This window comes from Capra hircus, chromosome 6 (assembly GCF_001704415.2).
Source record: "Capra hircus breed San Clemente chromosome 6, ASM170441v1, whole genome shotgun sequence".
In the NCBI taxonomy this organism is placed as follows: Eukaryota; Metazoa; Chordata; class Mammalia; order Artiodactyla; family Bovidae; genus Capra; species Capra hircus.
The window spans coordinates 58,641,233-58,668,127 of NC_030813.1; the positions used below are offsets into that span (position 1 = coordinate 58,641,233).

A 26,895-nucleotide genomic window follows, 5' to 3' on the forward strand; every position below is an offset into this window, starting at 1 on the left:
TTTACCACCTTTTTGCAGTTTTGAGACATTAACCGACATTCTAATACAACCAGAAACTCCTGTTCAATAATCAGTTATAAATAATTTTGGCTCTGAATTTCCTTGGCAAGCAGGAATCCTGTCTTTAGCCTCAACAGCCTATAATATATATATATATATATATATTTATATATAGTTGTTGTTTATCCACTAGTCACATCCGACTCTGCAATCCCATGGACTGTAGCCCACCAGGCTCCTCTGTCCATGGTATTTTCCAGGTAAGAAGACTGGAGCAGGTTGCCATTTCCTTCTCCAGGGGATCTTCCCAACCCAGGGATTGAATCTGCATATCCTGCTTGGCAGGCGGAATGTCAACCACTGAGCCACCTGGGAAGCCCCATATATATATGTGTGTAAAATGTATAATTCCATGTTTGTATAGAAAGGTCAAACATTTTGTAAAGTATTACTCAGATGTGAAGAAAAAAGGGTCTTTAATTTCTGCATCTGGTCTATTTTCTCCCAAAGTAGAGCAGGATGACAGAACTGACCCCAAGGCTGATGAAGATCCACAGGACTCTCCAAGCACCACTGCATACAGTTCTGAGGCTGACTTCTTCCTTGTGGCCAGCAAGTCTCATAGACTCCTGCTCACACAACATCCACTTGGGAAAGGAGAGAGAGAGGAAAGGTCCTTGAATGACTGAGCATTCATTTGACAGAGACTGTTTCAATTTGAAACGGAATGGTTAAACCAGAGAGACTGAGTACCTGTAATCAGCAAGTCTGAGCACTAGCTCAAACCCCAGCCTGGTTTCCAGTCGAGCTGAAACATGGTTTTCAGTAAGTCTTCCCTGCATTCATGGAAATAACAGAGGCAGCATCCAGAAATAATTTGAAACCAGTGTTCATCAGAATCCAAGTGAATGATGGTTTCTTAAATTGGATTTCAGATGTTTTATTATTTTTTTAACCTTTCACATCATCATTTTCAGTGACTAGTCTTAATTTAATATTAAAGGCAGCTCTAATATTAGCCCAAAAGAGTCCATGCTTGCCCTTTTCCTTGGGCCATTCCAAATAAGTTCTCTGTGCCATGAGAGCTCTTAGCTTGTGATATCTATCAGGAATGGTGTTCTGTGGAATGGGTTCCAGCAAGATCAGGATTAAGTTATCAGATCCTTCATGGAAGAGATTGTGGTGGGCAAAGTAGAGTTCATAATGACACCACTCGCTCTGGACAAAGTTGGGAGACAAAACGAAGATGGACTTGTAACTTTTCTCAATGCAGTTGATGATATTTTCCACGATGCTTTTGCCAGCAACAAAGTTTCTCTCATGGAGACAAATCCTTATATCTTCTTTTTCTAGGTTTGGTATTAATTCATTCTTCACCCAGGCAGAGTCATGTTCACTGTATGAAATAAAAGCATGGAACTGGAGAGTTCTTTGGCGTTCTTCCAAGGGTACATTCCTGGCCCTGCGCCGGGTCTGCGTCCACTGACACACCATCCTGAGGTACCAGGGCAGATCCAGGTAGATACAGAGGACAGTCACAGCAACAGCCAGCACCAGCCCAGGGACCACAATGGTGACAATCAGCAGAGCTGTGTTGCAGGATAGCTCAGATACGTGGAAGTCCTTCAGAGGGGTTCCCTGGTAGCTTTCCGGATAGTCACACTTATAAGACTCAGGCCAGCCCTCTACCACGTCACTTGATACTTGGCCTACACTTTGGATAAACTCTCTTAGCTCACAGGAACATTGGAATGGATTGTTCCCTGCTTTGAGGGACCTAATCTTCTGGCAGCTCTGGAAGAAATCAGCTGATGGACTGGAAATTGAATTATAGTCAATGATCAGTATGGAAAGGCTGCTAAGGATACCACATCCAGGAAGGTGGGCTAAAGAATTGGAAGCAAGGTTGAGTTCTTGCAAGGTTTCTAGACCAGTGACATCTTTAGGGATGCTCCTTATTCTGTTATTGTGAAGATCAAGAACCTTGATCCGAGGAGGTAAACATCTGAAAACAGAGTCAGTGAGGGCATTTGAAGATAAATTTAACACCACTATACTCCCAACCCAGGTGCAATTTCCATTACGTCTGTCATATTCCAAAGAATTCCAGCTAACATCCAGTGTTTCCAAAGAAAGCATACCCTTAGTCATGAGACTTGTTTTGAAAAGGTCTTTTAATTCATTCTTTTGTAAAATAAGTGTCTCCAATCTAGTTAAAGTGTCACAATTTTGAAAGACACTATCCGTGAAAGCATTCTGGGTAAAGTTCAAAAACTTAAATGTGCTTGGTTCCTGAGGACAAAGCATGTGTATAAAGGGTGTGTCTGATATGGTTAACATCGGAATGTTCATCTCAGAAAACACTGTGTATAATGCTGTCTGTGAAAAAATAAAAACTTCGTTCGTAACATATTCTATTTTCAGTGACTTCAATGTCGTTTTATAATAAGTAAAATCTTCTTCATTAATGCTTTTAACTATTGTTAAATTGTAAATATTGAGATATTCTACAGGTTTGGGCCAAAGGAACTGAAAAACTTTAACCAAACATTTCCAAGTTGTTTCCATATGGTTGAGGGTAAAATTTAATAACGTTGGTCTTCCAGTGAGTTCTGATAAAAATTTAAGTAAAACTTGACAATTGTCATCATTCACTTTAATATTAGTCAGTTGTAAGCACCCTAAACTATTCACTGATATCTTCACTTGGACAGAGAAAAAGCTATTTGGGTGAAAGACAAGGTGAAGTTTCTTTGTATTCAGAATTTGAAGACTTTCTTTCTTATTTTCTTTCATATAATAATCTTCCAAATCCAGAAGGATACAGCTTAGGTGCAAGTGAGCAACAGGTAGTAGATCTAATTGTTCTAACTTTGTAGCACTTAATCCTAAGAAATTCAGCTGGGTCAAGTTGCCAAATTCCTTACAGATGGGCAGGGCATCGAAGTCATTGAATGAGAGGTCTAAATGCTTGAGACTCGTGGTGATTGGATGGCAGGATATCTTCTGCAACTGATTGTGAGATAAATCCAAATATTCCAAATCATGGTTGAACTTGAAAATACTAATATCAAGGCCCTGGATTCTATTATGGGAAAGTCTCAGAACTTTCAGTCCTGAGAGAAAGCTGACATCAGACAGGTGAAGCTCAGATATGTTGTTTTGAGACAAGTCTAAGACTTTGGTGTTTGGTGGCAGGTCTTTGGGAACATGAACAAGGCTTGTTTTTGACATGTCGACCACAAATTCACTTTCATCAGAGAACTGGATTATGGTTCCAAATACTAAGGCCACAATGTAAACAAAATGACAGCTTCTGATAGGAGATTCTTTGTCTTTGATCATGGCGTTGAAGTGACTATCTCCCGGAGGGTTGCTGCTGATCTTCAGAACATCCTGATGTGCATCCAATTCTAGAAACATAATATATGTTAAGATGTATAAACATTGGCTGATTACTCTCAATCCTCAGCTTACTAAACATGAAATCTCAATGAGTTCTTCATTTACTATCAGGATCATTTCTGATCCCATAATTTAATGTGCCATTTTTTTTCCAGTTATGCAAGTTGCTGGTGCCAAGAAAGGCAATTAAGACCTTGTTATCAAAGAACTGTGGTTGTGTGTTCCACTCAGGAGCCTGTCTATGTTTACTCCAACTCAGAACTTTCTCAGGGCTGAAGCAGCCTCCTGGACAGTGTTTGGAAACCCTTAAAGGCATGTACACTACCCACAGCCACCTGGAGCCAGGGATAAGGGATGGGGCAGGCAGCACATATACCAAAACCAGAAAGAAAGAAGCTAGGAAAGAAGGTACAGGGGAGAAAAAAGGCTTCGGACAGCTCCATGTATACCAAGCAATCGAGAAGGCCACAGACATGCCCAGGTCTGGATGCACGCTCAGAGAAGACCTGAAAAAATCCTAAACTTCCACCTCTGGTTGACTTTTAGGCTCTGTGCAAGGGGAAAGAAGTAAAGGCTGAGTCAGAGTTGTAAACAGCCTGACAAGCCCTGAAGAAATGTTTCAACACAGTGCCAATATGCAAAGATCAGGTGTTTTTTGTTTTGTTCTGTTTCCCCAGATGTTTAAGAAAACCTCTGCCAAATCACTAGCTGACCACTAAGCCAATGGAACTGAGAGTTCAATGGCCACACACAAGAAGGAAAACAGTCTTTACAAAAATAATTTAGAAACATCACTAAACATGGTTCTTCCCTGGTGGTCCAGTGGTTAAGAATCCACCTGCCAATGCAGGGGACAGGAGTTTGATCCTTGGTCTGGGAAGGTCCCACATGCCCCGAGGCACCTAAGCCGGTGTGCCAGAACTCCTGAGCCCGAGTGCCACTACTATTGAAGCCAGTGCACCCTAGAGCCTGTGCTCCTCAACATGAGAAACTTCCACAATAAGATGCCACAACTAGAGAGCCCATGTGTAGCAAGAAGATCCAGCAAAAGAGGGGGCATATAAGTACATATAGCTGATTCACTTTGCTGTACAGCAGAAACCAATACAACGTTGTAAAGCAACTATACTCCAACAAAAAAAACTTATTAAACAAACAAATACACCCCACAGCAAGCAGCAACAACAAACCCTGGAAAATCTGACTTACCACATTCTAGTATTTCCAGAGTTACCACATTATAATATTCAAACTGTCTGGCTGAAGAAAACAAGCTTGAGGCATGTGGACAAAAAAGAAAGCACTGTCCATTCACAGGGAAAAAAATTAAAAGAACAAACTTAGAGAACGGACACTACCCAACTTCAAGTCTTACATAAAGCTATAGCTATCAAGACAGTGTGGTACTGATAAAAGAATGGACAGACAGATCAATGGTTCAGAGAAACAGCTCAAAAATATACCCACGCAAATATAGTCAGCTGATCTTTGACAAAGAAGCAAAGAAAAATCAGTGAAGAAAGGCTAGTCTCTTTAACAAACAGTAATGGAACCACTAGACATTCCACATGCAAAAAAGAAAAAAAACAAAGATGGTCTAGCTCAAGATAGGTGATAGAGCTAAATGTAAAATACAAAACTATAAAATTTCTAGAAAATAATACAGGGTAAAATCTAGGTGACCATGAATTTGGCAATGACTTAGACACAACATCTAAAGCACAGTCCATGAAAGAAAAAAATGTTAAATTGGACTTCACTAAAATTAAAATTTTCTGCTTTGCAAAAGACACTATTAAGAACATGAAAAGACAAGCCATAGACTGGGAGAAAATATTTGCAAAACACACATCTGATAAAGAACTTGTACCCAAATTAAATGAAGAAAAACTCAACAAAATATAAACAATGCAATTTAAAAATGGGCAAAAGATATTTCACCTAGAAGATATACAAGTGGCAAATAAGGACATGAAAAGGTACTCAATACCATATATCATCAGGGAACTGAAAACTAAAACACCACTGAGGAACTACTACATACCTATTAGAATGGCCAAACAATCCTGAAACAGCACTAAATGTTGGTGAGGATATGGAGCAACAGGGACATTCATTAACTGTTGAAATTTAAAAAGGCACAGATACTTTGGGAGACAGTCTGACAGTTTTTTTACTTAAAGCTAAACATGGCCTCACCATATGATCCAGCAATCACACTCCTAGGTATTAACCCAAATGAACTGAAAATCTATGTCCACACAAAAACCTGCAGGTGGATGTTGACGGCTTTATTCATAACTGCCCCCAAACTGAAAGCAACAAGATAAAAAAGGTAAACAAGCTGTGGTACATCCATCCAATGGATTGTTATTCAGCAACAAAAAGAAATAACCTGTCGAGCCATGGAGGAACCAAAATTCAGACTGCTAAGTGAAGAACTCAATCAGAAAAGGCTACCAACCATACCATTCCAACTCTCTGATGTTCTGGAAAAGGCAAAACTAAAGAGGCTTTAAGGATCAGTGGTTGACAAGAGTTAGAGGGAGGGATGAACAGGCAGAGCACTTTGGATTTTTAGGCCACTGAAACTACGTCCATGTGATATTATAATGGCGGATATATGATCTTATGCATCTATCAAAACCTATAGGACAATACAACACAGAGATTGAATCCTAATGTAAAGTATCAGTTCAGTTCAGTTCACTCACTCAGTCGTGTTCGACTCTCCAACCCCATGAATCGCAGCACACCAGGCCTCCCTGTCCATCACCAACTCCCAGAGTTCACTCAGATTCACGTCCATCGAGTCTGTGATGGCCTCCCTGTCCATCACCAACTCCCAGAGTTCACTCAGATTCACGTCCATTGAGTCAGTGATGGCATCCAGCCATCTCATCCTCTGTCATCCCCTTCTCCCCCCGCCTTCAATCTTTCCCCGCATCAGGGTCCTTTCAAATGAGTCAGTTCTTCACATCAGGTGGCCAGAGTATTGGAGTTTCAGCTTTAGCATCAGTCCTTCCAATGAACACCCAGGACTGATCTCCTTTAGAATGGACAGGTTGGATCTCCTTGCAGTCCAAGGGACTCTCAAGAGTCTTCTCCAACACCACAGTTCAAAAGCATCAATTCTTTGGCACTCAGCTTTCTTCGCAGTCTAACTCTCACATCCATACGTGACTACTGGAAAAACCATAGCCTTGACTAGATGGACCTTTGTTGGCAAAGTAATGTCTCTGCTTTTCAATATGCTATCTAGGTTGGTCATAACTTTTCTTCCAAGGAGCAAGTGTCTTTAAATTTCATGGCTGCAGTCACCATCTGCAGTGATTTTGGAGCCCAGAAAAATAAAGTCTGACACTGTTTCTACTGTTTCCCCATCTATTTCCCATGAAGTGATGGGACCAGATGCCATGATCTTAGTTTTCTGAATGTTGAGCTTTACGCCAAGTTTTTCACTCTCCTCTTTCACTTTCATCAAGAGGCTTTTTAGTTCCTCTTCACTTTCTGCCATAAGGGTGGTGTCATCTGCATATCTGAGGTTATTGATATCTGCATATCTGAGGTTATTTCTCCCTGCACTCTTGATTCCAGCTTGTGATTCTTCCAGCCCAGCACTGGGAAAACCACTAGACCATTCAGGTATGACCTAAATTAAGTCCCTTATGATTATACAGTGGAAGTGAGAAATAGATTTAAAGGACTAGATCTGATAGACACAGTGCTGATGAACTATGGATGGAGGTTCGTGACATTGTACAGGAGACAGGGATCAAGACCATCCCCATGGAAAAGAAATCCAAAAAAGCAAAATGGCTGTCTGGAGAGGCCTTACAAATAGCTGTGAGAAGAAGAGAAGCGAAAAGCAAAGGAGAAGAGGAAAATTATTTCCATTTGAATGCAGAGTTCCAAAGGATAGCAGGGAGAGAGATAAGAAAGCCTTCCTCAGAGATCAATGCAAAGAAATAGAGGAAAACAACAGAATGGGAAAGACTAGAGATCTCTTCAGGAAAATTAGAGATACCAAGGGAACATTTCATAGAAAGATGGGCTCGATAAAGGACAGAAATGGTATGGACCTAACAGAAGCAGAAGATATTAACAAGAGGTGGCAAGAATACACAGGAGAACTGTACAAAAAAGGTCTTCACAACCCAGATAATCACAATGGTGTGACCACTCACCTAGAGCCAGACATCCTGGAATGTGAAGTCAAGTGGGCCTTAGAAAACATCACTACGAACAAAGTGGAGGTGATGGAATTCCAGTTGAGCTATTTCAAATCCTGAAAGATGATGCTGTGAAAGTGCTGCACTCAATATGCCAGCAAATTTGGAAAACTCAGCAGTGGCCATAGGACTGGAAAAGGTCAGTTTTCATCTCAATCCCAAAGAAAGGCAATGGCAAAGAATGTTCAAACTACCGCACAATTGCACTCATCTCACACGCTTAGTAAAGTAATGCTCAAATGTAAAGTATCAGTTCAGTTCAGTCGCTCAGTCATGTCTGACTCTTTGTGACCCCAAGAATCGCAGCACACCAGGCCTCCCTGTCCATCACCAACTCCCAGAGTTCACTCAAACTCACGACCATCGAGTTGGTGATGCCATCCAGCCATCTCATCCTCTGTCGTCCCCTTCTCCTGCCCCCAATCCCTCCCAGCATCTGAGTCTTTTCCAATGACTCAACTCTTCGCATGATGTGGCCAAAGTATTGGAGTTTCAGCTTTAGCATCAGCCCTTCCAATTGAACACCCAGGACTGATCTCCTTTAGGATGGACTGGTTGGATCTCCTTGCAGTCCAAGGGACTCTCAAGAGTCTTCTCCAACACCACAGTTCAAAAGCATCAATTCTTCGGCGCTCAGCCTTCTTCACAGTCCAACTCTCACATCCATACATGACCACTGGAAAAACCATAGCCTTGACTAGATGGACCTTTGTTGGCAAAGTAATGTCTCTGCTTTTTAATATGCTATCTAGGTTACAGATGTTAGTTAATAATATATCAATATCAGTTCATCAATTATAATAAATAGACCACTAATGCAAAATGTTATCATAGGGAAAATTGTGTCGAGTGAAAAAAGGGACATTTGGGAATTCTCTAACCCATTTACTCAAATTTTCTATAAACCAAAAACTGCTCTAAAAAATAAAGTCCATTAATTAAAAAAAAAAAAAAGGAGAAGAAAAGACGTCAATAGAAACTGTCCCCAAAGAAGCACATGCACTGATTTGCTTGACAAAGACTTTAAATCAATTGTCTTAAAAGTTAACTACATGGGGAGGGGGGTTCATGTTTGGGAACGCATGTAAGAATTAAAGATTTTAAAATTAAAAAAAACAATAAATAAAACATTTGTCTCCCCTAAAAGAAAAAAAAAAAAGTTAACTACATGACCATGGTCTGTTTTCACTGCACTCAGAATTCTTTATTTCTCTTTCAAAGGACAGTCCTCTTATCCCCTCAAAATGTTTTACTGGTCAGTTTAATCATCTAAAATTATTCAAAAGGGTAAACAAGGAGCTACTGCCAGAAACTACAGACTTTCTTGAGTCTACATCAGTATTCAATTTGGTACTACTTCAGCCATCTGCTGCAACCAGTGATACCACCCCACCATGGGTGAAGGGTTAACAAATCCATTTCTCTCCTTATTCATGGACTAATCTGATCTCTTTTCTGAAAACCTAAAACATGGGGAATGTCAGCTGTGTTCTCAGAAAAAAGCACTTCTGGTAAAGATGACTGTTTAAGGGACTCCCCTGGTGGTCCAGGGTATAAAACCCTATACTCTCAATGCAGGGGGCACAGGTTCAATCCCTGGTCATGGAACTAAGATCCCACATACCACAACTGATGTGCCACAACAAAGACCCAGCACGGCCAATGCAAGTAATTTTAAAAATATGACCACTGAACAGTAAATAGCATCCAGGCTGAAAGAACTGTGTATGAACTATAAATACCACGTAGGAAGCCTGAGCTCTATTTCCTCTCCTGTATCTTTCTTAGTAAAGTGGGACCAAGTATGGCCTGGGCTTCCCAGGTGGCACTAGTGGTTAAGAACCCACCTGCCAATGCAGGAGATGGAAGAGATACAGGTTCCATCCCTGGGTGTGGTAATGCCCTGGAGAAGGAAATGGCAACCCATTCCAGTATTCTTGCCTAGAAAATCCGAGGAACAGAGAAGCCTGAAGGGTTACAGTCCATAAGGTCACAAAGATTGGACATGACTGAATCGATGTAGCATGCACGCAAGCGTGGCCTATTGCAGTTTGGGCATCTGAATTTTGAGATGAGCCTGAGAGGTCCTCTGGGTGAGTGTTGCAGATCCATGCCAACAGTGGGCTAGATCTTCTAATGTTCAACTCAATTTGGCTAAAGCAATCTGAAATGAAAAGGATGGGGAGGAAGGTGGTTGACAAGTCTCTGAGGCCTGATTGGAAGGCCCATCCACCAGCAGCTTGACCCCTAAATGTCTATGGCATATGACGGGGGTGAACCCTTTTATGAGGGTAGATGAAAATGTGAGAAATGAGAGTTAGACCATAACGAAGACTGAGCGCTGAAGAACTGATGCTTTCTAAATGTGGTGGTGGAGAAGACTCTTCAAAGTCCCTTGGACTTTAAGGAGATCAAACCAGTCAATCCTAAAGGAAATCAACCCTGAATAGTCACTGGAGCAATTTATGCTGAAGCTGAAGCTCCAATACTTTGGCCACCTGATGCGAAGCGCTGACTCACTGGAAAAGACCCTAATACTGGGAAAGACTGAAGGCAGGAAGAAAAGGGGGTGACAAAGGACAAGATGGTTAGATAGCATCACCAGCTCAAGGGATGTGAATTTGAACGAATTCCAAGAGATAGTGGAGGACAGCAGAGCCTGGTGTACTGAAGTCTATGAGGTCCCCAAGAGTCAGCCATGACTTAGTGGCTGAACAACAACAGATGAAGATAGGAATGAGGCCACGTTTATGTGACAAGGAAGAACTACTAACACTAACTCCGTGAACTGGACTTCACCAAAACCAACAGTAGCTGGCCTGGCAGAGAGAACGCTATGCTGTGTGGAGCCATTTGAGAAGATACAGTTAATACAGGCCAAACCTGGCACTGATGACTAGCTGAGGGGTGGAGGCAGGTGCACCAGCCCACAGACCCCCTGACTGCGACTGAGACAGAGGCGTTACACCAAAGGTCAAGCAAGAAGCCAACCCTAGCAATTCAGACACACTCACGAGTCTGTGCCACTCCAGCTCTGATCTGCACAGAAAAATACCTATGGGCACCCACAGGGAACAAGAGTTGGCCAGGACAGACCAGGACCCACAGCCACCTACCTCCCACAGCAGCATCCTGAGAGCAGTGGTGGCAGTTGTGATGGCCACAGAGCAGCCTCCTACAGCTACGCTAGAATGCCCACACCTGCCTGGAACCACCTACAGGCAGAGGCTAGCAGTGCCTTCACAAACCCACAAGGGGCAGCTGATAAAACACACACACTGCTCTTTCCATTCACAGGAAAATGCTTTTAGTTATAGGATCTTATTTTCAGACATAATTCCCATACAAATGGGTATGGGTTTTTCCGATTCACATTAGACCAGAAGCAGGATTTGGCACTTGATAATCTGGAATCATTTCAAATCCTGAAAGATGATGCTGTGAAAGTGCTGCACTCAATATGCCAGCAAATTTGGAAAACTCAGCAGTGGCCACAGGACTGGAAAAGATCAGTTTTCATCTCAATCCCAAAGAAAAGCAATGGCAAAGAATGCTCAAACTACTGCACAATTGCACTCATCTCACATGCTAGCAAAGTAATGCTCAAAATTCTCCAAGCCAGACTTCGGCAATACAGGAACCGTGAACTTCCAGATGTTCAAGCTGGTTTTAGAAAAGGCAGAGGAACCAGAGATCAAATTGCCAACATCCGCTGGATCATGGAAAAAGCAAGAGAGTTCCAGAAAAACATCTATTTCTGCTTTATTGACTATGCCAAAGCCTTTGACTGTGTGGATCACAATAAACTATAGAAAATTCTGAAAGAGATGGGAATACCAGACCACCTGACCTGCCTCTTGAGAAACCTATATGCAGGTCAGGAAGCAACAGTTAGAACTGGACATGGAACAACAGACTGGTTCCAAATAGGAAAAGGAGGATGTCAAGGCTGTATATTGTCACCCTGCTTATTTAACTTCTATGCAGAGTACATCATGAGAAACGCTGGACTGGAAGAAACACAAGCTGGAAACAAGACTGCTGGGAGAAATCTCAATAACCTCAGATATGCAGATGACACCACCCTATGGCAGAAAGTGAAGAAGAACTAAAAAGCCTCTTGATGAAAGTGAAAGTGGAGAGTGAAAAAGTTGGCTTAAAGCTCAACATTCAGAAAACGAAGATCATGGCATCTGCTCCCATCACTTCATGGAAATAGTTGGGGAAACAGTGGAAACAGTGTCAGACTTTATTTTGGGGGCTCCAAAATCACTGCAGATGGTGACTGCAGCCATGAAATTAAGAGACACTTGCTCCTTGGAAGAAAAGTTATGACCAATCTAGATAGCATATTGAAAAGCAGAGACATTACTTTGCCAACAAAGGTCCATCTAGTCAAGGCTATGGTTTTTCCAGTAGTCACGTATGGATGTGAGAGTTGGACTATAAAGAAAGCTGAGTGCCAAAGAATTGATGCTTTTGAACTGTGGTGTTGGAGAAGACTCTTGAGCATCCCCTGGACTGCAAGGAGATCCAACCAGTTCATTCTAAAGGAGATCAGCCCTGGGTGTTCTTTGGAAGGAATGATGCTAAAGCTGAAACTCCAGTACTTTGGCCACCTCATGTGAAGAGTTGACTCATCGGAAAAGACTCTGATGCTGGGTGGGATTGGGGGCAGGAGGAGAAGGGGACAACATAGGATGAGACAGCTGGATGGCATCACCGACTCAATGGACGTGAGTTTGAGTGAACTCCAGGAGTTGTTGATGGACAGGGAGGCCTGGCGTGCTGTGATTCATGGGGTCATAAAGAGTCGGACACGACTAAGCGAATGAACTGAACTGAATTGAATCTGGAATCATCAGATTCCTACAGTTGACATGCTGATAAAACAGGAGATGATAGAGAAATATTAAAAAGTATACTGAAGGAATCAGAAGGCACATCAGAATAAAGTGGGTGCATATAAAAGAGAACAGTCTTCCCAGAGCCCAGAAAGTCTCACCCTACTCCAGCGGATGACAGACATTGCTTCTCATGACAACAACGCAGAGTGAATGAGAAAAGATGACCTGGTTGAGAAGAGGCAGGTGTATGACCCCATGGACTCAATATTTGCTACCAGGACAAGGGGCTAGAACTTCAAAGCTTCCTCAATCCCATTTAGGGTCTGATCTCCACACAAAAAGCATCTAGAAGGCTCCAGGGGACCAGAGCAGACAACCACATTTCTTGACTAGGATCCTGTGTAACTAGTATAACTGAGAGCAGATTTTGACCACTTGTTGTTCAGTTTTACTAACAAAAAGATCTACTGTTCATTACTGTAGGGTATACTGGACATTACAAAATAGTTAAGAGATGAGTAGTTTCAGTAAGTCGTACTTTGGAAGAATAAAAACTCTTCGTGGTTGGGGAAATTTCATTTCAAACTGGCATTGGTAATGAAAAGTCCCTCCCTGCTCCTCCAGCACAGCATTTCCCAACTGCCCATCAATACAGTCATATTTCTGTCTACAAAATAAACTTTTAAAGTCACTTTTTAAAATGCTCTAAATATTCTCTGGATCAAGAAAACCACATTTTCAATTATAAACATTAAAAATGGTGAGAGTCTACAGAGTGATGTGCACTTGCACCATCTCTTGCCCTAAATCCCCAAAACGATGAAATACACACACATATAAAATCGGAAAGGGAAGTGTTTAGGGGAACTGAAACCAAGAGAAGTCTCTGAAATCCACAAACAGATCGAACTATGACAGACAATACTAGCCTTCCAGAGATGTCTACTTCCTAATTCCAGGATTTATAAATATGTTGTTACACAGAAAGGGGGATTTAAAGCTGCAGGTAGCATTAAGTTTGCTAATCAGTAGATCTTAAAATTTACACGAGTGGGCCCAATGCAATCGCAAGTATCTTTAGAAGTGGAAGACAGAGGCAGAAGAGGTCAGAGTGGTATGATATGAGAAGGACATGACCTCCCTTGAGGAAGGAGGCCGTGAGCCAAAGTATGCAGGCAGCCTCTAGAAGCTCAAAAAGGCAAGTAAGTGGATTCTCCCCCAGAGCCTCCAGAAGCAATGCTGACTTGCCAACACCTTAACTTAAACCCAACAAGACCAACGTCAGACTGCTAGCCTACAGACCTGTAAAATGATAAAGTGTGCTTTTTAAGCTACTAAGTTTGCGGTTATTTGTTACAGCAGCAAAATTAAATTAATACAGACTAGTTTGGTCCACCCCTCCCACAAGCAGACTGTGAAAATGGATCAACAAGCAGTTATCATGAGCATCCCTGGTGGCTCAGAGGGTAAAGAATCCGCCTGCAATGCAGGGGACACAGGTTCAACCCCCAAGTCAGGAAGATCCCTTGGAGAAAGGAATGGCTACCTTTCCTTGCCTGGAGAATCCCAGGGACAGAGGAGCCTGGAAGGCTATAGTCCATGGGGTCACAAAGAGTCGGACTAAGCGACTCGTATCTAACTATCACAATTGGGGTTGCACAAGCAAGAAGCATGACACTTTCACAAAGTAAACACCATGACAGAAAGGAACCAAACACAAAATATGAGAGATTGACACCCAAGGAGACAGAGGTAAAAGAGAAAAACGGGCATTTGTAATAGACAGATATCCTCAGAGAGCGAAAACTCTAAAAAAGAATGGAGCAGGAGTCATGAAGATTAACAATTTGATATGGAAGACTTACTGGATGAGGTGAACTGCACAGTGGCACTGCTAATGTAAGAATGAGTGAGCGAGAAGACCAAGGAGAGGCATTTCCCCAAAATGCAGCCCAAGAAGCCAAAGAGATTAGATATACGAAAGAAATGCTAAAAAATGTGGAAGACAGACCCACTATATTACTAAAGCACAGACTCTACGCTCTGAAAAAGAAACTGACTCAAAAAAATTGGGAATCAAAAAGGAGCACTTTGAAAAGAAAGTACAAAGTGGATTGCTAAGTTCTAATACAGATTGAAGGAAATTTCAGGGTTTAAACTGTTTAAATGTAAATTACCAGTATTAACAAGGGGGTTAGCGGATAGTGGAGGGAGAGGGAGAGAGTGGACCAAAAGCATGTTACAATCCTTGCCTGACTGAGAAGAAGCTATATATACCAAGTAACTCAATATTCTGTTAGAAAAATATATAAGTTTAAGTATGTATATTATAAAATTAAGAGTAATTATTATAAAATACAAATAAAAGAGATACACTCCAACTATTTGGTAGCAGGGAAAAGATCAGATATGAGAAACCCTATTCAATCTCGTCCTGTGCTGAAGAAATAACACACGATGATTAAATCAGATGTTTTGGGTTTGTGAAAGTGAAGTCGCTCAGTCCGACTCCTAGCGACCCCATGGACTGCAGCCTACCAGGCTCCTCCGTCCATGGGATTTTCCAGGCAAGAGTACTGGAGTGGGTTGCCACTGCCTTCTCCCACAATAAACCACAATTGTGTAAAATAACCTAATTTGTATACTTTTCCTAAGTAAAGTCTACATTACCTCTCCTTATCTCACTTTTTTCCTCCTAAGCAACCTGACCCCTACCCCAAATGCAGGTGTCAGATTCCTGAACAGTCTGGAGGAAAGCTATGAAAAAATCAGGAGGCATGCAGGTTTGTGGAAGAAACCAGCCAACCGGTTCAGAGAAATACTTGCACTGCCAGCTTTATGGTGCAAAATGTAGAGTGAGAAGCGATTACATCTCAGGAAAATTCCCAGTGTGGCGAGGAGTTGGCTGAGATGTAGTTAACCATGACTTATTATTAGCAAATCCATGACAAAAACACAGCAATGGATTAAAGGACAAAAACAGATGAGCATCTCCACAGATGTTAAAAATTCACTTGATAAAATTCAGCATTCATCTTTGACTAAAAACATGTTAAATAAAGTATATATGCAAAAGATACTTGATAAAGAATATATCAAGTATCTTACTTAAACCAATATCCTACTCCCAAAGCATTCCATGAGAGTCAATGTCAGGGATGCCCACTACGTCCTAAAAATGTTTATTTACTTATTTCTGTGCACCGGGTCTTAACTGCTGCATGCAGGACCTTTAGCTGTGGCATGCGAACTCTTCAGTTGCCGAATGAAGAGGCTGAAGTCTCAGTCATTGGACCACCAGGGAAGCCCCTCAAGGATCCCCACTATTATTTAACACTGTTCTATAAGTTCTAGCCATTGTAATGAAGGGGGTGGGGGATGAGAGACAGGAATATTGGAATGGAGGAAACAAAATTACCATTATTTTTAATTATATGATTGTCACTCTGGAAAATCCAAGAGAAGTAATTGAAAACCTGTTAGAACCAGTAAGAGTACAATACAGGGGCCAGTACAAAATAAATTATTTTTTAAAAATCTGTCCAAACTAGCAAGCAGATTGTCAAATAAATTATGGTATCTCCATACAATTAAACACTACTGTGTGGTCTTTAAAAATAAAGAAAATCTAACTCCATGGAAAACTGCTCACTATATATATATGTGACAAAAGCAGTTCACTTATAAAATGGACAGCAGTTAATATGCACACATACATATGGAAAACTATAAGATACATATCAAGATATTAACAGTGGTTATTTCTGCATGGTAAAATTTTAAGAGGGGTTTATTTTCCTTTCAGTTGTTCCCTGTATCTTTCAAATTTTGGATGTTTAAAATTAAGGAGAGCACACTATTTGCTCAGAAATTTTACCCCCTCAAAATCAACAGGGAATAATATGATTAATGTCCAATTTCACAAAAATTAAAAATCATATTAAATAAAAAAATATATAACATCTAAATGAAACTTGTGATATTAGACTGGATCTTATTTTAGACAGACCTGCTATAAAAGTTACCTGAGTAACAAGTGGAAAGAGGATTTTAAGAGGGACCAGGCATTAGAGTCTGTTAATATATAATATTAATATATATTATATAATATATAATATAATGTCATATGGATACATTAGGAAAATGTACTTCTTTTAGAGATACAGAATGAAGCATTTAGAGATGAAACATCACCATGTTTATAATTTATGATATTTAAGTATAAAAAGATAAAGTGAATCAAATGGGACTTTTTTTCTTAAATATTTTTTTAAAGTCACGATTATTTTCACCTACCAAATTGGGAAAATTCAAAAATATAATACCCAATGTTGGTAGGTGGGACTAAAATGAGAACTCTCATTTAATTCTGGCAGGAATGAAAAATTAGTACAACTTTTCTGAAAAGCAACTTGGTTATATAGATAAATTCCTTAAAAATATGCTTACCTTTATTTTAGCAATTCTACTTCTCAAAATTTCTTCTAAAGAAATACACACAAAAATATTACTATGAGGATGCTCATCAGGATGAAAAACTGAAAAAAAAATCATGACTAAGTATAGAAAATAGTTTAATCAGTTATGGTACACCCATACTATGGAATGGCATATGCAGCCATAAATACTGTACTTTGTGGGGGAAAGTCTACAAAATAATGTTAAATGAATAAAAGAATACAAAATTGTGTGCATAGTAGGACTCTAGTTTTATTAAATATGATTAAAATCTAACATATACACAACGCCTGGGGGAAAAAAGAATGGAAAGAAATAAACAAAATGCTAATAGCAATTATCTCTAGATCTCTTAAATCAGAAGTGAATTTAATTTTTTCTCATAACTTTTGTATATTTCCAAAATTTCTAATTTTGAACATCTTTTATAACTTGAAAGACTTGTCTGAAAATACAGCTAATATTAAAGAAACACATTGTATTATTTGTGTGGGAAAAGAGAGAGAGGGAGGGAGAGAGAATTTCTTCCTCTTGATAGATAACTGACATCTCTGAATAAGAACCCACTCAAACGTCTCTGGATGGTGTCTGCGTTCAGGGGGCTGAAACATAGCCGCTATGTGGGAAAGATGATCAGCTTCCGTTATATCACCCTGCCTCCAAAACACAAAGGTTCCTCCCGGATCATTTATACCCTCATGCGGTTCCTAGTGTTTACATTTAAGCCAAGAGTTTCTCTAGGAGAAAAAAAGAAGGGGAAAAAAAGTGAGATGAAAGAACGGAAGATTAGAGAGCTCACAGCTTTTTTTTTTTTTTTTAAGGAAGTGAAAGAGACAAAAGGTTAAAAAAAATTTTTTTTCTTTAATGCATCAAATGAAAGATGGGGGGAGACAGATGCAAGACGCTCTGTGTCAAGAAAAAAAGTGGATAAGATCTATGAAAATCAAAACTATGAAAAATGAAAGACCAGAAAAGCTTGAGATTCCATAATCAAATCAACAAATATGCAAGAGAAATATTGTTTTATTTGTCAAAGTTTGGGTAAGAAAGTTGAATAAGGCAAGTTCTGGGCCAGTCACTGCCACTTCATTCAACAACTGTTAGCTGAGTGTAGTACGTGCCGCCCTCCCCCAGACCTTCAATGCTGGGGCGTATAAATACGAACGGCACAAGCTCAATCCCTGCTTTCAAATGCTTATAAATAAGTGTCAGACACAAATAAATGATTCCAGACTGTGTTACAGCCAGAATCAAACACTCACGTCTACTATACAAACATATAACATGTGATAGGATAGGTGTCATGGAACCAGGAAAACGTGAAAAAGAAGGTAGTAGACAAAAACGGAAGAAAGCAATAACATCAGTTAGCTTTTTTCCCCTTAAATATGACAAGTGCTAGTTATTTCTGTATCTTTCAAGGTACCCATATCTTCCTCTTTCTTGTATAACAGAAAGAATGTCTGCAACATTCAAAAAAAAATCACCTTAAAATCATTTTGCAAAAACTTAACCTATTTCCTATACAACCTCTAGCATTTTCTAGCTTATTTGAAGTAATTATTCCATAATTTGTAAAAGCCACAAAAGCCTTCTTACTCACCAAGATTTCTTTCTCAGGAGAGAAAATAACTTCTAAAGGTACGGTAAAAGAGTTGACAAAATGCAAGTCCTCAGTCTAAGTAAAGCAGTATCATAGAAACGGTTTTGCGCCATCTGTCGTACTTTACTGTAATTACTCCTGCACACGAATTTCCCTTCTAAGGTCCTGAGCAAAGCACATGGATCAGTAGGTTTTTCTGAGCTACAGACTTAAACAGTAATCAAAATTTTAAATTTATATTATCACCCAGCTAATAACAATGTCAATGTGAAGAAAAATGTTTTTCTAAGAGAATATTTATCTGTAAGAGTTTGCAACCTGCGTGTTAAATTGTCACCACAGTGGAAAGTTATTCAGCTTAACCTGTTTTATCACCATATTTAATATTTCCAAAGTAATTGCAACTACCATGATTAAGCAATTTTGGAGCATTATTTTAGCGACCTATGAGACTAAAATAAAATAAGCTTAGGCTCCAGAACTGGTTTTTTAAAAAATCAGCTTTTAAGAAAGTTCAATAGTTAGCACACCTGGGGGAAACTGCATTCTGTTTCTCCTCGTTCTGACCAACATTTGGTATGGCTAGATGTTTTCATTTTTAATTCTAGAAAAATAAATAATAGTGAGATCCTGCAGGACTGATTAAAAATTAATTTCCTAAAGGCCATTTAGAATAATTTAGAGCTATTTAAAAAAAGGTTGATGATACAAAAAGAGGATATCCAGTTAACAAGATACTTCAGGCATCCAGGATACCTTATTTCCAAGACGCTCCCTTAAATGAGGTTCTGTAAGGAACTGAACACATGAGCTAAAGTCATTCTATAATTAATCTCAGTCTTTGGCATTAATTCCCATCACTAAAAAAATAAGTTAAGACCCTACTGTCTGATCCACAACAAAGTTGGACATCAGAGTAAGAATCACTTCTGCTTTCAGCAGGAAAGGAAAGGCCAGCTTCTCGAGATTCATTCTTACTCATCAAACATAACAGGAAGCCTTTGCAGGCTGGGGGAGGATCAGCAAGGAGTGGCTGGATCTTTGCTAAATGAGTGGAAGAGATGGCTAGAGAGGAGTGGGTCTCTGACCCTTGGAAACCAGCTTTGTGAAACAGAGGAGAAAGGAACCAGCTATGGGTTTGAGGGAATTTCAAAGAACATGGGACCAAAGTCTTTAAGAAATACGCACACACACATCACTGCTGATGTGGTCACATCACATGGTGACAAAATGTTTGTGCGGTTTGGTGACAAATGCTCATTAGGGTATTGCATAATAACACCAGTTTCCAGGAACAAGGAGGCTATTCTTCTGAGGCTGTTATGATTCTGAGAAATGTCTTTAAGGAGATGACAAAACCCACAAAATTCAGGTGATATGGAGGATGGCATGACATTGGAACAAACAGACAATGCTGGGCAGAAGTCCTCCCATGGCTGTGCCCTAGCTGTGTGGCCCTGGGCAAGTGACTTAATCCCGAAGACTCCATTTATTCATTCATAAGATGCGAGTGCTTATGAGTTTTTCTAACTTCCCTGGTGGCTCAGCCATTAAAGAATCAGCCTGCAATGCGGGAGAACTGAGTTCGGTGCCTGGGTTGGGAAGATCCCCTGGAGGAGGGAATGGCAACCCACTCCAGTGTTCTTGCCTAAGAATCCCACAGAAAGAGAAGCCTGGCAGCTATGGTCCATGGGGTCACGAAGAGTTGGACACGACTGAGCGACTAACACTTATGAGTTTTAGGCAAGACAATAATAAAAAGTGGCTGAAATAGTGATTGCCCAAGAAGACAAGTCATTATAGTAAAGAGTTTTAAAATCCTATGCAAGTCTTACATTTTTTATACTGAGGTGGAAAGACTTCAGGATATACTGTTAAATGAAGAAAAGCAAAGAAAAGAAGAATAGGAGAGTGTGACAGCATTTGCATAAAATCTGGTCCCTCAGACACCTGCATAGGTTATCTTTTTGCCAGGAGCAAGACATACACAAAGGAGACACACACACACACACACACAGAGAAAGGAACAGACCAGGTGAAAACAGAGGCAGAGACTGGAAGTCTGCAGCCACAGCCACGGAATGCCCAGAGCCACCAGAAGCTAGCAGCCCTGTCAGCACCTTGATTTTGGATTTCTGGCATCCAGAAAGTGAAGCTAAGTCGCTTCAGTCGTGTCCGACTCTGTGTGACCCCATAGACGGCAGCCCACCAGGCTCCCCCGTCCCTGGGATTCTCCAGGCAAGAACACTGGAGTGGGTTGCCATTTCCTTCTCCAATGCATGAAAGTGAAAAGTGAACGTGAAGTCGTTCAGTCGTGTCCAACTCCTCGAGACCCCATGAACTGTAGCCCACCAGGCTCCTCCATCCATGGGATTGTCTAGGCAAGAGTACCGGAGTGGGTTGCCATTTCCTTTTTTTCTGAGTGGATATTTAAAAAGCTGTTACCTTTGAGCAGAAGAACCAAGGAAGGGAGATATTTTTACTCTTCCTTTTATACTCTTCTGTCCTGTTCTAATGTCTTTGCTATGTACATGCATTACTTTTATTTTTAAAAAACAAAATAGCGTTATAGGAGGATAAGTAAAATAGTCTAAAGCCAGCAAATATACTGTCCACATACAGAAGCAAAGCATTACTTTAGTGATTTTTGCTCTTTAAAAAAACTTTCTCTAAAATCAATAAATAAATATCACCTACCAACAGCTCGGAAATAAATTATATGAAAATGATCAATAACATAAACTATACAAACCACTAGAAATAAAACTGATAACTCAAATATTAATATTAAAACCAAAATCTGCTGAATTTTTTTAAAGCCACATTCCAAGAGAAACTTGCAACACAAAAGGATTAATTTTAGAAATATATAAAAAGTTCCCATAAATCCATATTAAAATGACTAACAAACCCAATCAGGGGTGGTGGAATGCAAAGGATATAGACAAATGGATAACCTTCAGACAACTGAGAGACACCATTTACACCCCTTTGAGGGAAAAAATTAAAATATCTATAATATCCCCTTTGAACTGTGTGGTGCTGGAGAAGAGTCTTGAGAGTCCCTTGGACAGCAAGGAGATCAAACCAGTCCATCCTAAAGGAAATCAATTCTGAGTATTCATTGGAAGGACTGATGCTGAAGCTGAAGCTTCAATATTTTGGCTACCTGATACAAAGAGCGGACTCATTGGAAGAGACCCTGATGCTGAGAAAGACTGAAGGCAGGAGGAGAAGAGGATGACAGAGGACGAGATGGTTGGATGGCATCCCCGACTCAATGGACATGAGTTTGAGCAAACTCCAAGAGAAAATGAAGGACGGGGAACCCCGGTGTGCTGCAGTCCATGAGGTCACAAAGAGTTGGACACAACTGAGCGACTGAACAGCAACAAACGTAATACCCCCAATGTTGGTCAGAATGTAACGAAACAGGAGCTCTCACATATGTCCGGAGATCCTGACTTAAGTAGTTTGGGATGGAGTCAGCCATCAGTATTATTTTGAAAATTCTTCAGGTGATTCTACTCCAACCCAGTGAGGATCAGAGACCCTGGGATCTAAATGCCAGACTCTGCTCTTCTTTACACCAGAAATCCTTGAAAGAGTTGTTTCACTCACTGTCTCTAATTTTTCTCTTCCCATTCTCTCAAACCTACTCAATGCAGAATCCTTCCCTTCAGCTCCAGAGAAACAACCCTTGTGAAGGTCACCAATGACCATACTGCCAAATCCAAAGGTCAAGTCTCAACTTTCATCTTAACTACCAGCAGCATTTAACACAGTTAGAAGGATATGAAAAGTTTTCTTACTTGATTGCTGGAGGAATCAGGCATCCTGACTTCAGGCTATACACAAAGCTACAGTAATCAAAATGGTATGATACTGGCACAAAAACAGAAATATAAATCAATGGGACAGAATAGAAAGACCATAAATAAACCAACACACCTATGGTCAATTAATCTAGGACAAAGGAGGCAAAACTATACAATGGGAAAAAAACCAATCTCTTCAATAAATGGTGCTGGGAAAACTGAACAGCTATATGTAAGGAATAGGAAATTAGAACATTCTTTAACACCATACACAAAAATAAACTCAAAATGGATTAAAAACCTATATGTAAGACCAGATACTATAAAACTCTTAGAAGAAAACATAAGCAGAACACTCTTTACATAAATAGCGGCAATATCTTTTTCAAGCTGTCTCCTAGAGTGATGGAAATAAAAACAAACAAATGAGACCTAATTAAACTCAAAAGTGTTTACACAGCAAAGGAAACCATAAACAAAATGAAAGGACAACGCACAGCGTGGGAGAAAATATTTGCAACCAACAAGGGATTAGTCTCTAAAATTTACAAACAACTAATGAGGCTCATGGTGAAGAAACCTGAGCGCTGAAGAATTGATGCTTTTGAACTGTGGTGTTGGAGAAGGCTCTTACCATCCCTTGGACTGCAAGGAGATCCAACCAGTCCATCCTAAAGGAGATCAGTTCTGGGTGTTCATTGTAATGACTGATGATGAAGCTGAAACTCCAATACTCTGGCCACCTCACGCGAAGAGTTGACTCACTGGAAAAGACTCTGATGCTGGGAGGGATTGGGGGCAGGAGGAGAAGGGGACGACAGAGGATGAGAGGGCTGGATGGCATCATTGACTTGATGGACGTGAGTTTGGGTGAACTCCGGGAGTTGGTGATGGACAGGGAGGCCTGGTGTGCTGTGATTCATGGGGTCGCAAAGAGTCGGACATGACTGAGCGACTGAACTGAACTAAACTGAATGAGGTTCAATTAAAATAAATAAATACGAAGACGTAAACAGACATTTTTCCAAAGAAGATATATAGCTGACCAAGAGATACATGAAAAGACATTCAACATTGCTAATTATTAGAGAAATGCAAATCAAAGCTATAACTAGATGTCATGCCACATTAGCCATTATAGCCATCATCAAAAAATCTACAGAGAATAAATGCTGGAGGAGGTGTGGAGAAAAGGGAACCCTCCTACACTGTTGGTAGGAATGTAAATTGGTACAGTCACTATGGAGAACTACAGGGACATTCCTTAAAAAACTAAAAATAGAACTATCATAGATCCAACAATCCCACTCCTGGACATATATCTGGAGAAAAACATGGTTTGAAAGGCTACATGCACCCCAATGTTCATTGCAACCTTGTTTACAATAGCCAAGACATGGAAGCAACCTAAATGTCTACAGATGACTAGATAAAGAAAATGTGGGTAATGGAATATTACTCAGCCATTAAAAAGAATGAAATAATGCTATTTGCAGCTACATAGATGGACCTAGACATCATCATATTAAGTGAAGTCAGACAGAGAAAGACAAATATAGTGGTGCTTATATGTAAAATCTTTTAAAAATTGTACAAATGAACTTTTTTTCCAAAACAGAAACAGATTCACAGACTTTGACAACAAACTTATTGTTGTGCGGGGGAGGAGGGGGATAGATTAGGAGTTTGGGATTGATCTATATACAATAGATAACCAACGAGGAACTATTGTATAGCACAGAGAACTGTGCTCAATATTCTGTAATAACCTGAATGGGAAAGAATTTGAAAAAGAATTGATACAGGAAGGTGTATAACTGAATCACTTTGCTATACACCTGAATCTAACACGACATTGTTAACTGACTATACTCCAATATAAAATTAAAATTAAAATTAAAAAAAGAGTGTGTGTGTGGGGGGGGGGTGGAATGCCTGATTGCGCTGTTGCCTTTCAGCAGGGTAGAGAGGGGCAGGTTTGGCAAAGGAACTTGCTGTGCCCTGTGCTAAGTCGCTTCAGTTGTGTCCGACTCTTTGCGACCCTGTGGACTATAGCCTGCCAGGCTCCTCTGTCCACGGAACCTTCCAGGCAAGAATACTGGAGAGGGTCGGGTAGCCATGCCCTCGTTCAGGGCATTTTCCGGACCCAAGGATCCAACCGGTATCTCTGATGTCTCCGGCATCAGCAGGTGGGTTCTTTGACCCAAGGCAAACATAAGTCACAGGCACGGTGTCTGCGGTACACCAAAACACACCTGGAATACAATTTGCTAACACCACTGAAGAACTCAGAAAAAAATAACTGCTTTCAACATTAAAATCTCCTTTTTATATAAAAATACATATACTATATATTCACAAGCATAGATTTATACTGTACTTGCGCTCTTCTAAGTTTTCCCTGCCCTCACTTAATATTCGGCTATGGCCCGCCTTCCTTCCATATCAACAAACTGGACATAGAGTTATAATTTCTAACGACTACAGCATACCTGGTCGTTTGAAGTTACTAAAAATTACTTCACCAGTCTTTTGTTGGGAGGAAAGTTTACTTCCGGGGTGTTTTCTGTGGCACAAACAATCACAGTCAACACCCTCGGACACACACGTGTGCACAGCTGACTGTTTACTTAGTACACATTCGCAGACGCGGAATTCCTGGGCCAATGCTAACACATTTGAATTTTGATCCACGTTTCCAAACTGGCCTTCTAGAAAGTGTTTTTATTCGGTTGACTGGCTTTAAATCAGATGACACTCTCACAAACAGGGTAAGGGAAAGCTATTTAAAGCACCATGCGGGGGGGGGGGGCGGGGGCGGAGGAGTGGGATCGAAAACTCTTACTGAACTTGAGCAACCCCTTCCTGGTTTAACTGCGCAGTTTCCTGGGCGCTTTTAAAGGAAGGAAAGGGAACGGGAGAGCCCCAAGATCCGCCCCGGGCGGGGGTGGGCGCCCCTCCAGCTCACCAGGCGGCACGAAGTTCGGAAAAACCAAGTTTCCGATGCTTGGTCGGAAATGCGGCCGCCACCCCCATCCTCGAGCCCCGCAGCCTGGGTGAGGGGGTGCGCGGACCTCCGCCGCGCTCCGGGCCGGGACCGGGCCACGGGGGCAGGGCTGGCGGGGCCGCGGGGCGGGGCAGCGCGGCCAGTCCGCCCTGTCCCGCTCCCAGCCCGCCCTCCGGCCGCGTCCCCGCCAGCCCTGCCGACGTGGCGGGGCGGGACCCGGCGGCGCTCCCGCGCGCACTCGGCCGCCTGAGCGGTAAGAGCCCCGGGCACCTCTCGCCTTCACCCCTTCCCCGGGCGGGCGCGGGGGCGGGGGGATGCGGGAACAGCTGCCGCGGGGTGACGGGGAGACCCTGCCGTCTCTGTCTATCCCGTTCGGTTCCCCGAGTCGGCAGGGGCTGGGCACCGGGCACAGGATCGGAGGGAGCGGCCCTGGAGGTGAAGGTCCGGGCAGGCGCGGGCGGCGCGGCCGAGGGCCCCGCGTGGGTGCGGGCGTGTGAGTGTGTGTGTGTGAGTGTGTGTCGCTCCGGGTCCACGCTCATGCACACACCCACACGCCCGCACTCCTGCTCTGCCCCCTCGGCCGGCGTGAACCTCTGCGGAGCCTGCCTTGTGCTCCCGAAGTATTCGGTCCCAGCACAAAGCAAGTCTGAAAAAGTTTCCCCCACGTCCCAGGTCCCAGTGAGAGGCAAGCTGCGGGGCGTCCGCAGCGGCGGGCACAGGCGAAGCAAGTCCCATCCCAGGGTTCGCCAAGCCCTTGGCCTGGAAAAGCCGAGCTCCGGCCTTGCCCTCCCACCTAAGCTCATCATCCGTCATCTCTCCCGCTGCAGACGCCGGCACTGCCGGCGCTTCCACCCCAGCTAGCACCCTGAGCCAGCCCACCTCTATTCACAGCCTCCAGGTTGAGCCCCACTCCCCGCCCCAACCCCCCCCCACCCGCCGGCCCAATCGCTCCTCTTCTTCCCTGGAATCACGTATTTCTAACCATCTCAGATCAGGCGCCTGAATTTCACTGCCCTTCCTGGAGTAGAAAGAACTCTGCATGAACTGTCAGGGTGATCTCTCTGTCCTTCGATGCCATCAGTTCTCATCCTAAACATCTTGAGAGAGTCAAGTGGGTGGCTTTTAAAATCAATGTCTCGAACTCCAGAAGACCTCGTCCACCCTGAGAAAACTAAGTAGGCAGGCTTTCTCCTCAGAGCCTTCTCTGCCCTCTTTTCCTCCCGTTGCCCCTTCCCCACCTCACCTGTGTCCATTCCCTGCCTTTCCTTCCTTTCCTGAGCTCAGGAAAAAATCTGATAAACTTCTTAGGGCATAAGTTCTAAGCAAAAGAAGGGAACTTTGAGGGTGGGATCTGAGCCTCCTTGGAGCCAGTGCAGAAGGAATTTGAGGGTGGGAAGGAGCCTTGCTGATTCTCAGGGATTCAGACATCATTAGACCAGGCTTACATCACACATTGTTTCTCTTTAATCAATATCAAACACTATATTTCAGTTCAGTAAATATTAGATTGTCGGAAAACAAGCTA

General features: G+C 41.8%; 2 protein-coding genes across 6 annotated transcripts in view; one reads left to right on the forward strand and one right to left on the reverse strand.

Annotated features, from left to right (window-relative positions):
* On the reverse strand, nt 460-25,420 carry TLR6 (toll like receptor 6). Of its 4 annotated transcripts, XR_001918161.1 has the most exons (3): nt 25,332-25,420; nt 754-3,413; nt 460-647 (listed from the first exon to the last, which is right to left on the reverse strand). XR_001918161.1 is itself a non-coding variant. In XM_018049146.1 (2 exons), the coding sequence occupies exon 2, from the start codon at nt 3,343-3,345 to the stop codon at nt 952-954; it is 2,394 nt and encodes a 797-aa protein (XP_017904635.1). In that variant the 5' UTR covers nt 3,346-3,413; nt 25,332-25,420; the 3' UTR covers nt 460-951.
* The window catches only part of FAM114A1 (family with sequence similarity 114 member A1), a 70,404-nt gene continuing 69,049 nt past the window's right edge, over nt 25,541-26,895 (forward strand). For both annotated transcript variants that reach the window (XM_018049372.1, XM_018049373.1), the window contains exon 1: nt 25,541-25,623. The gene's annotated coding sequence lies outside the window, so the exon portion shown is untranslated. The remainder of the gene's footprint in view (nt 25,624-26,895) is intronic.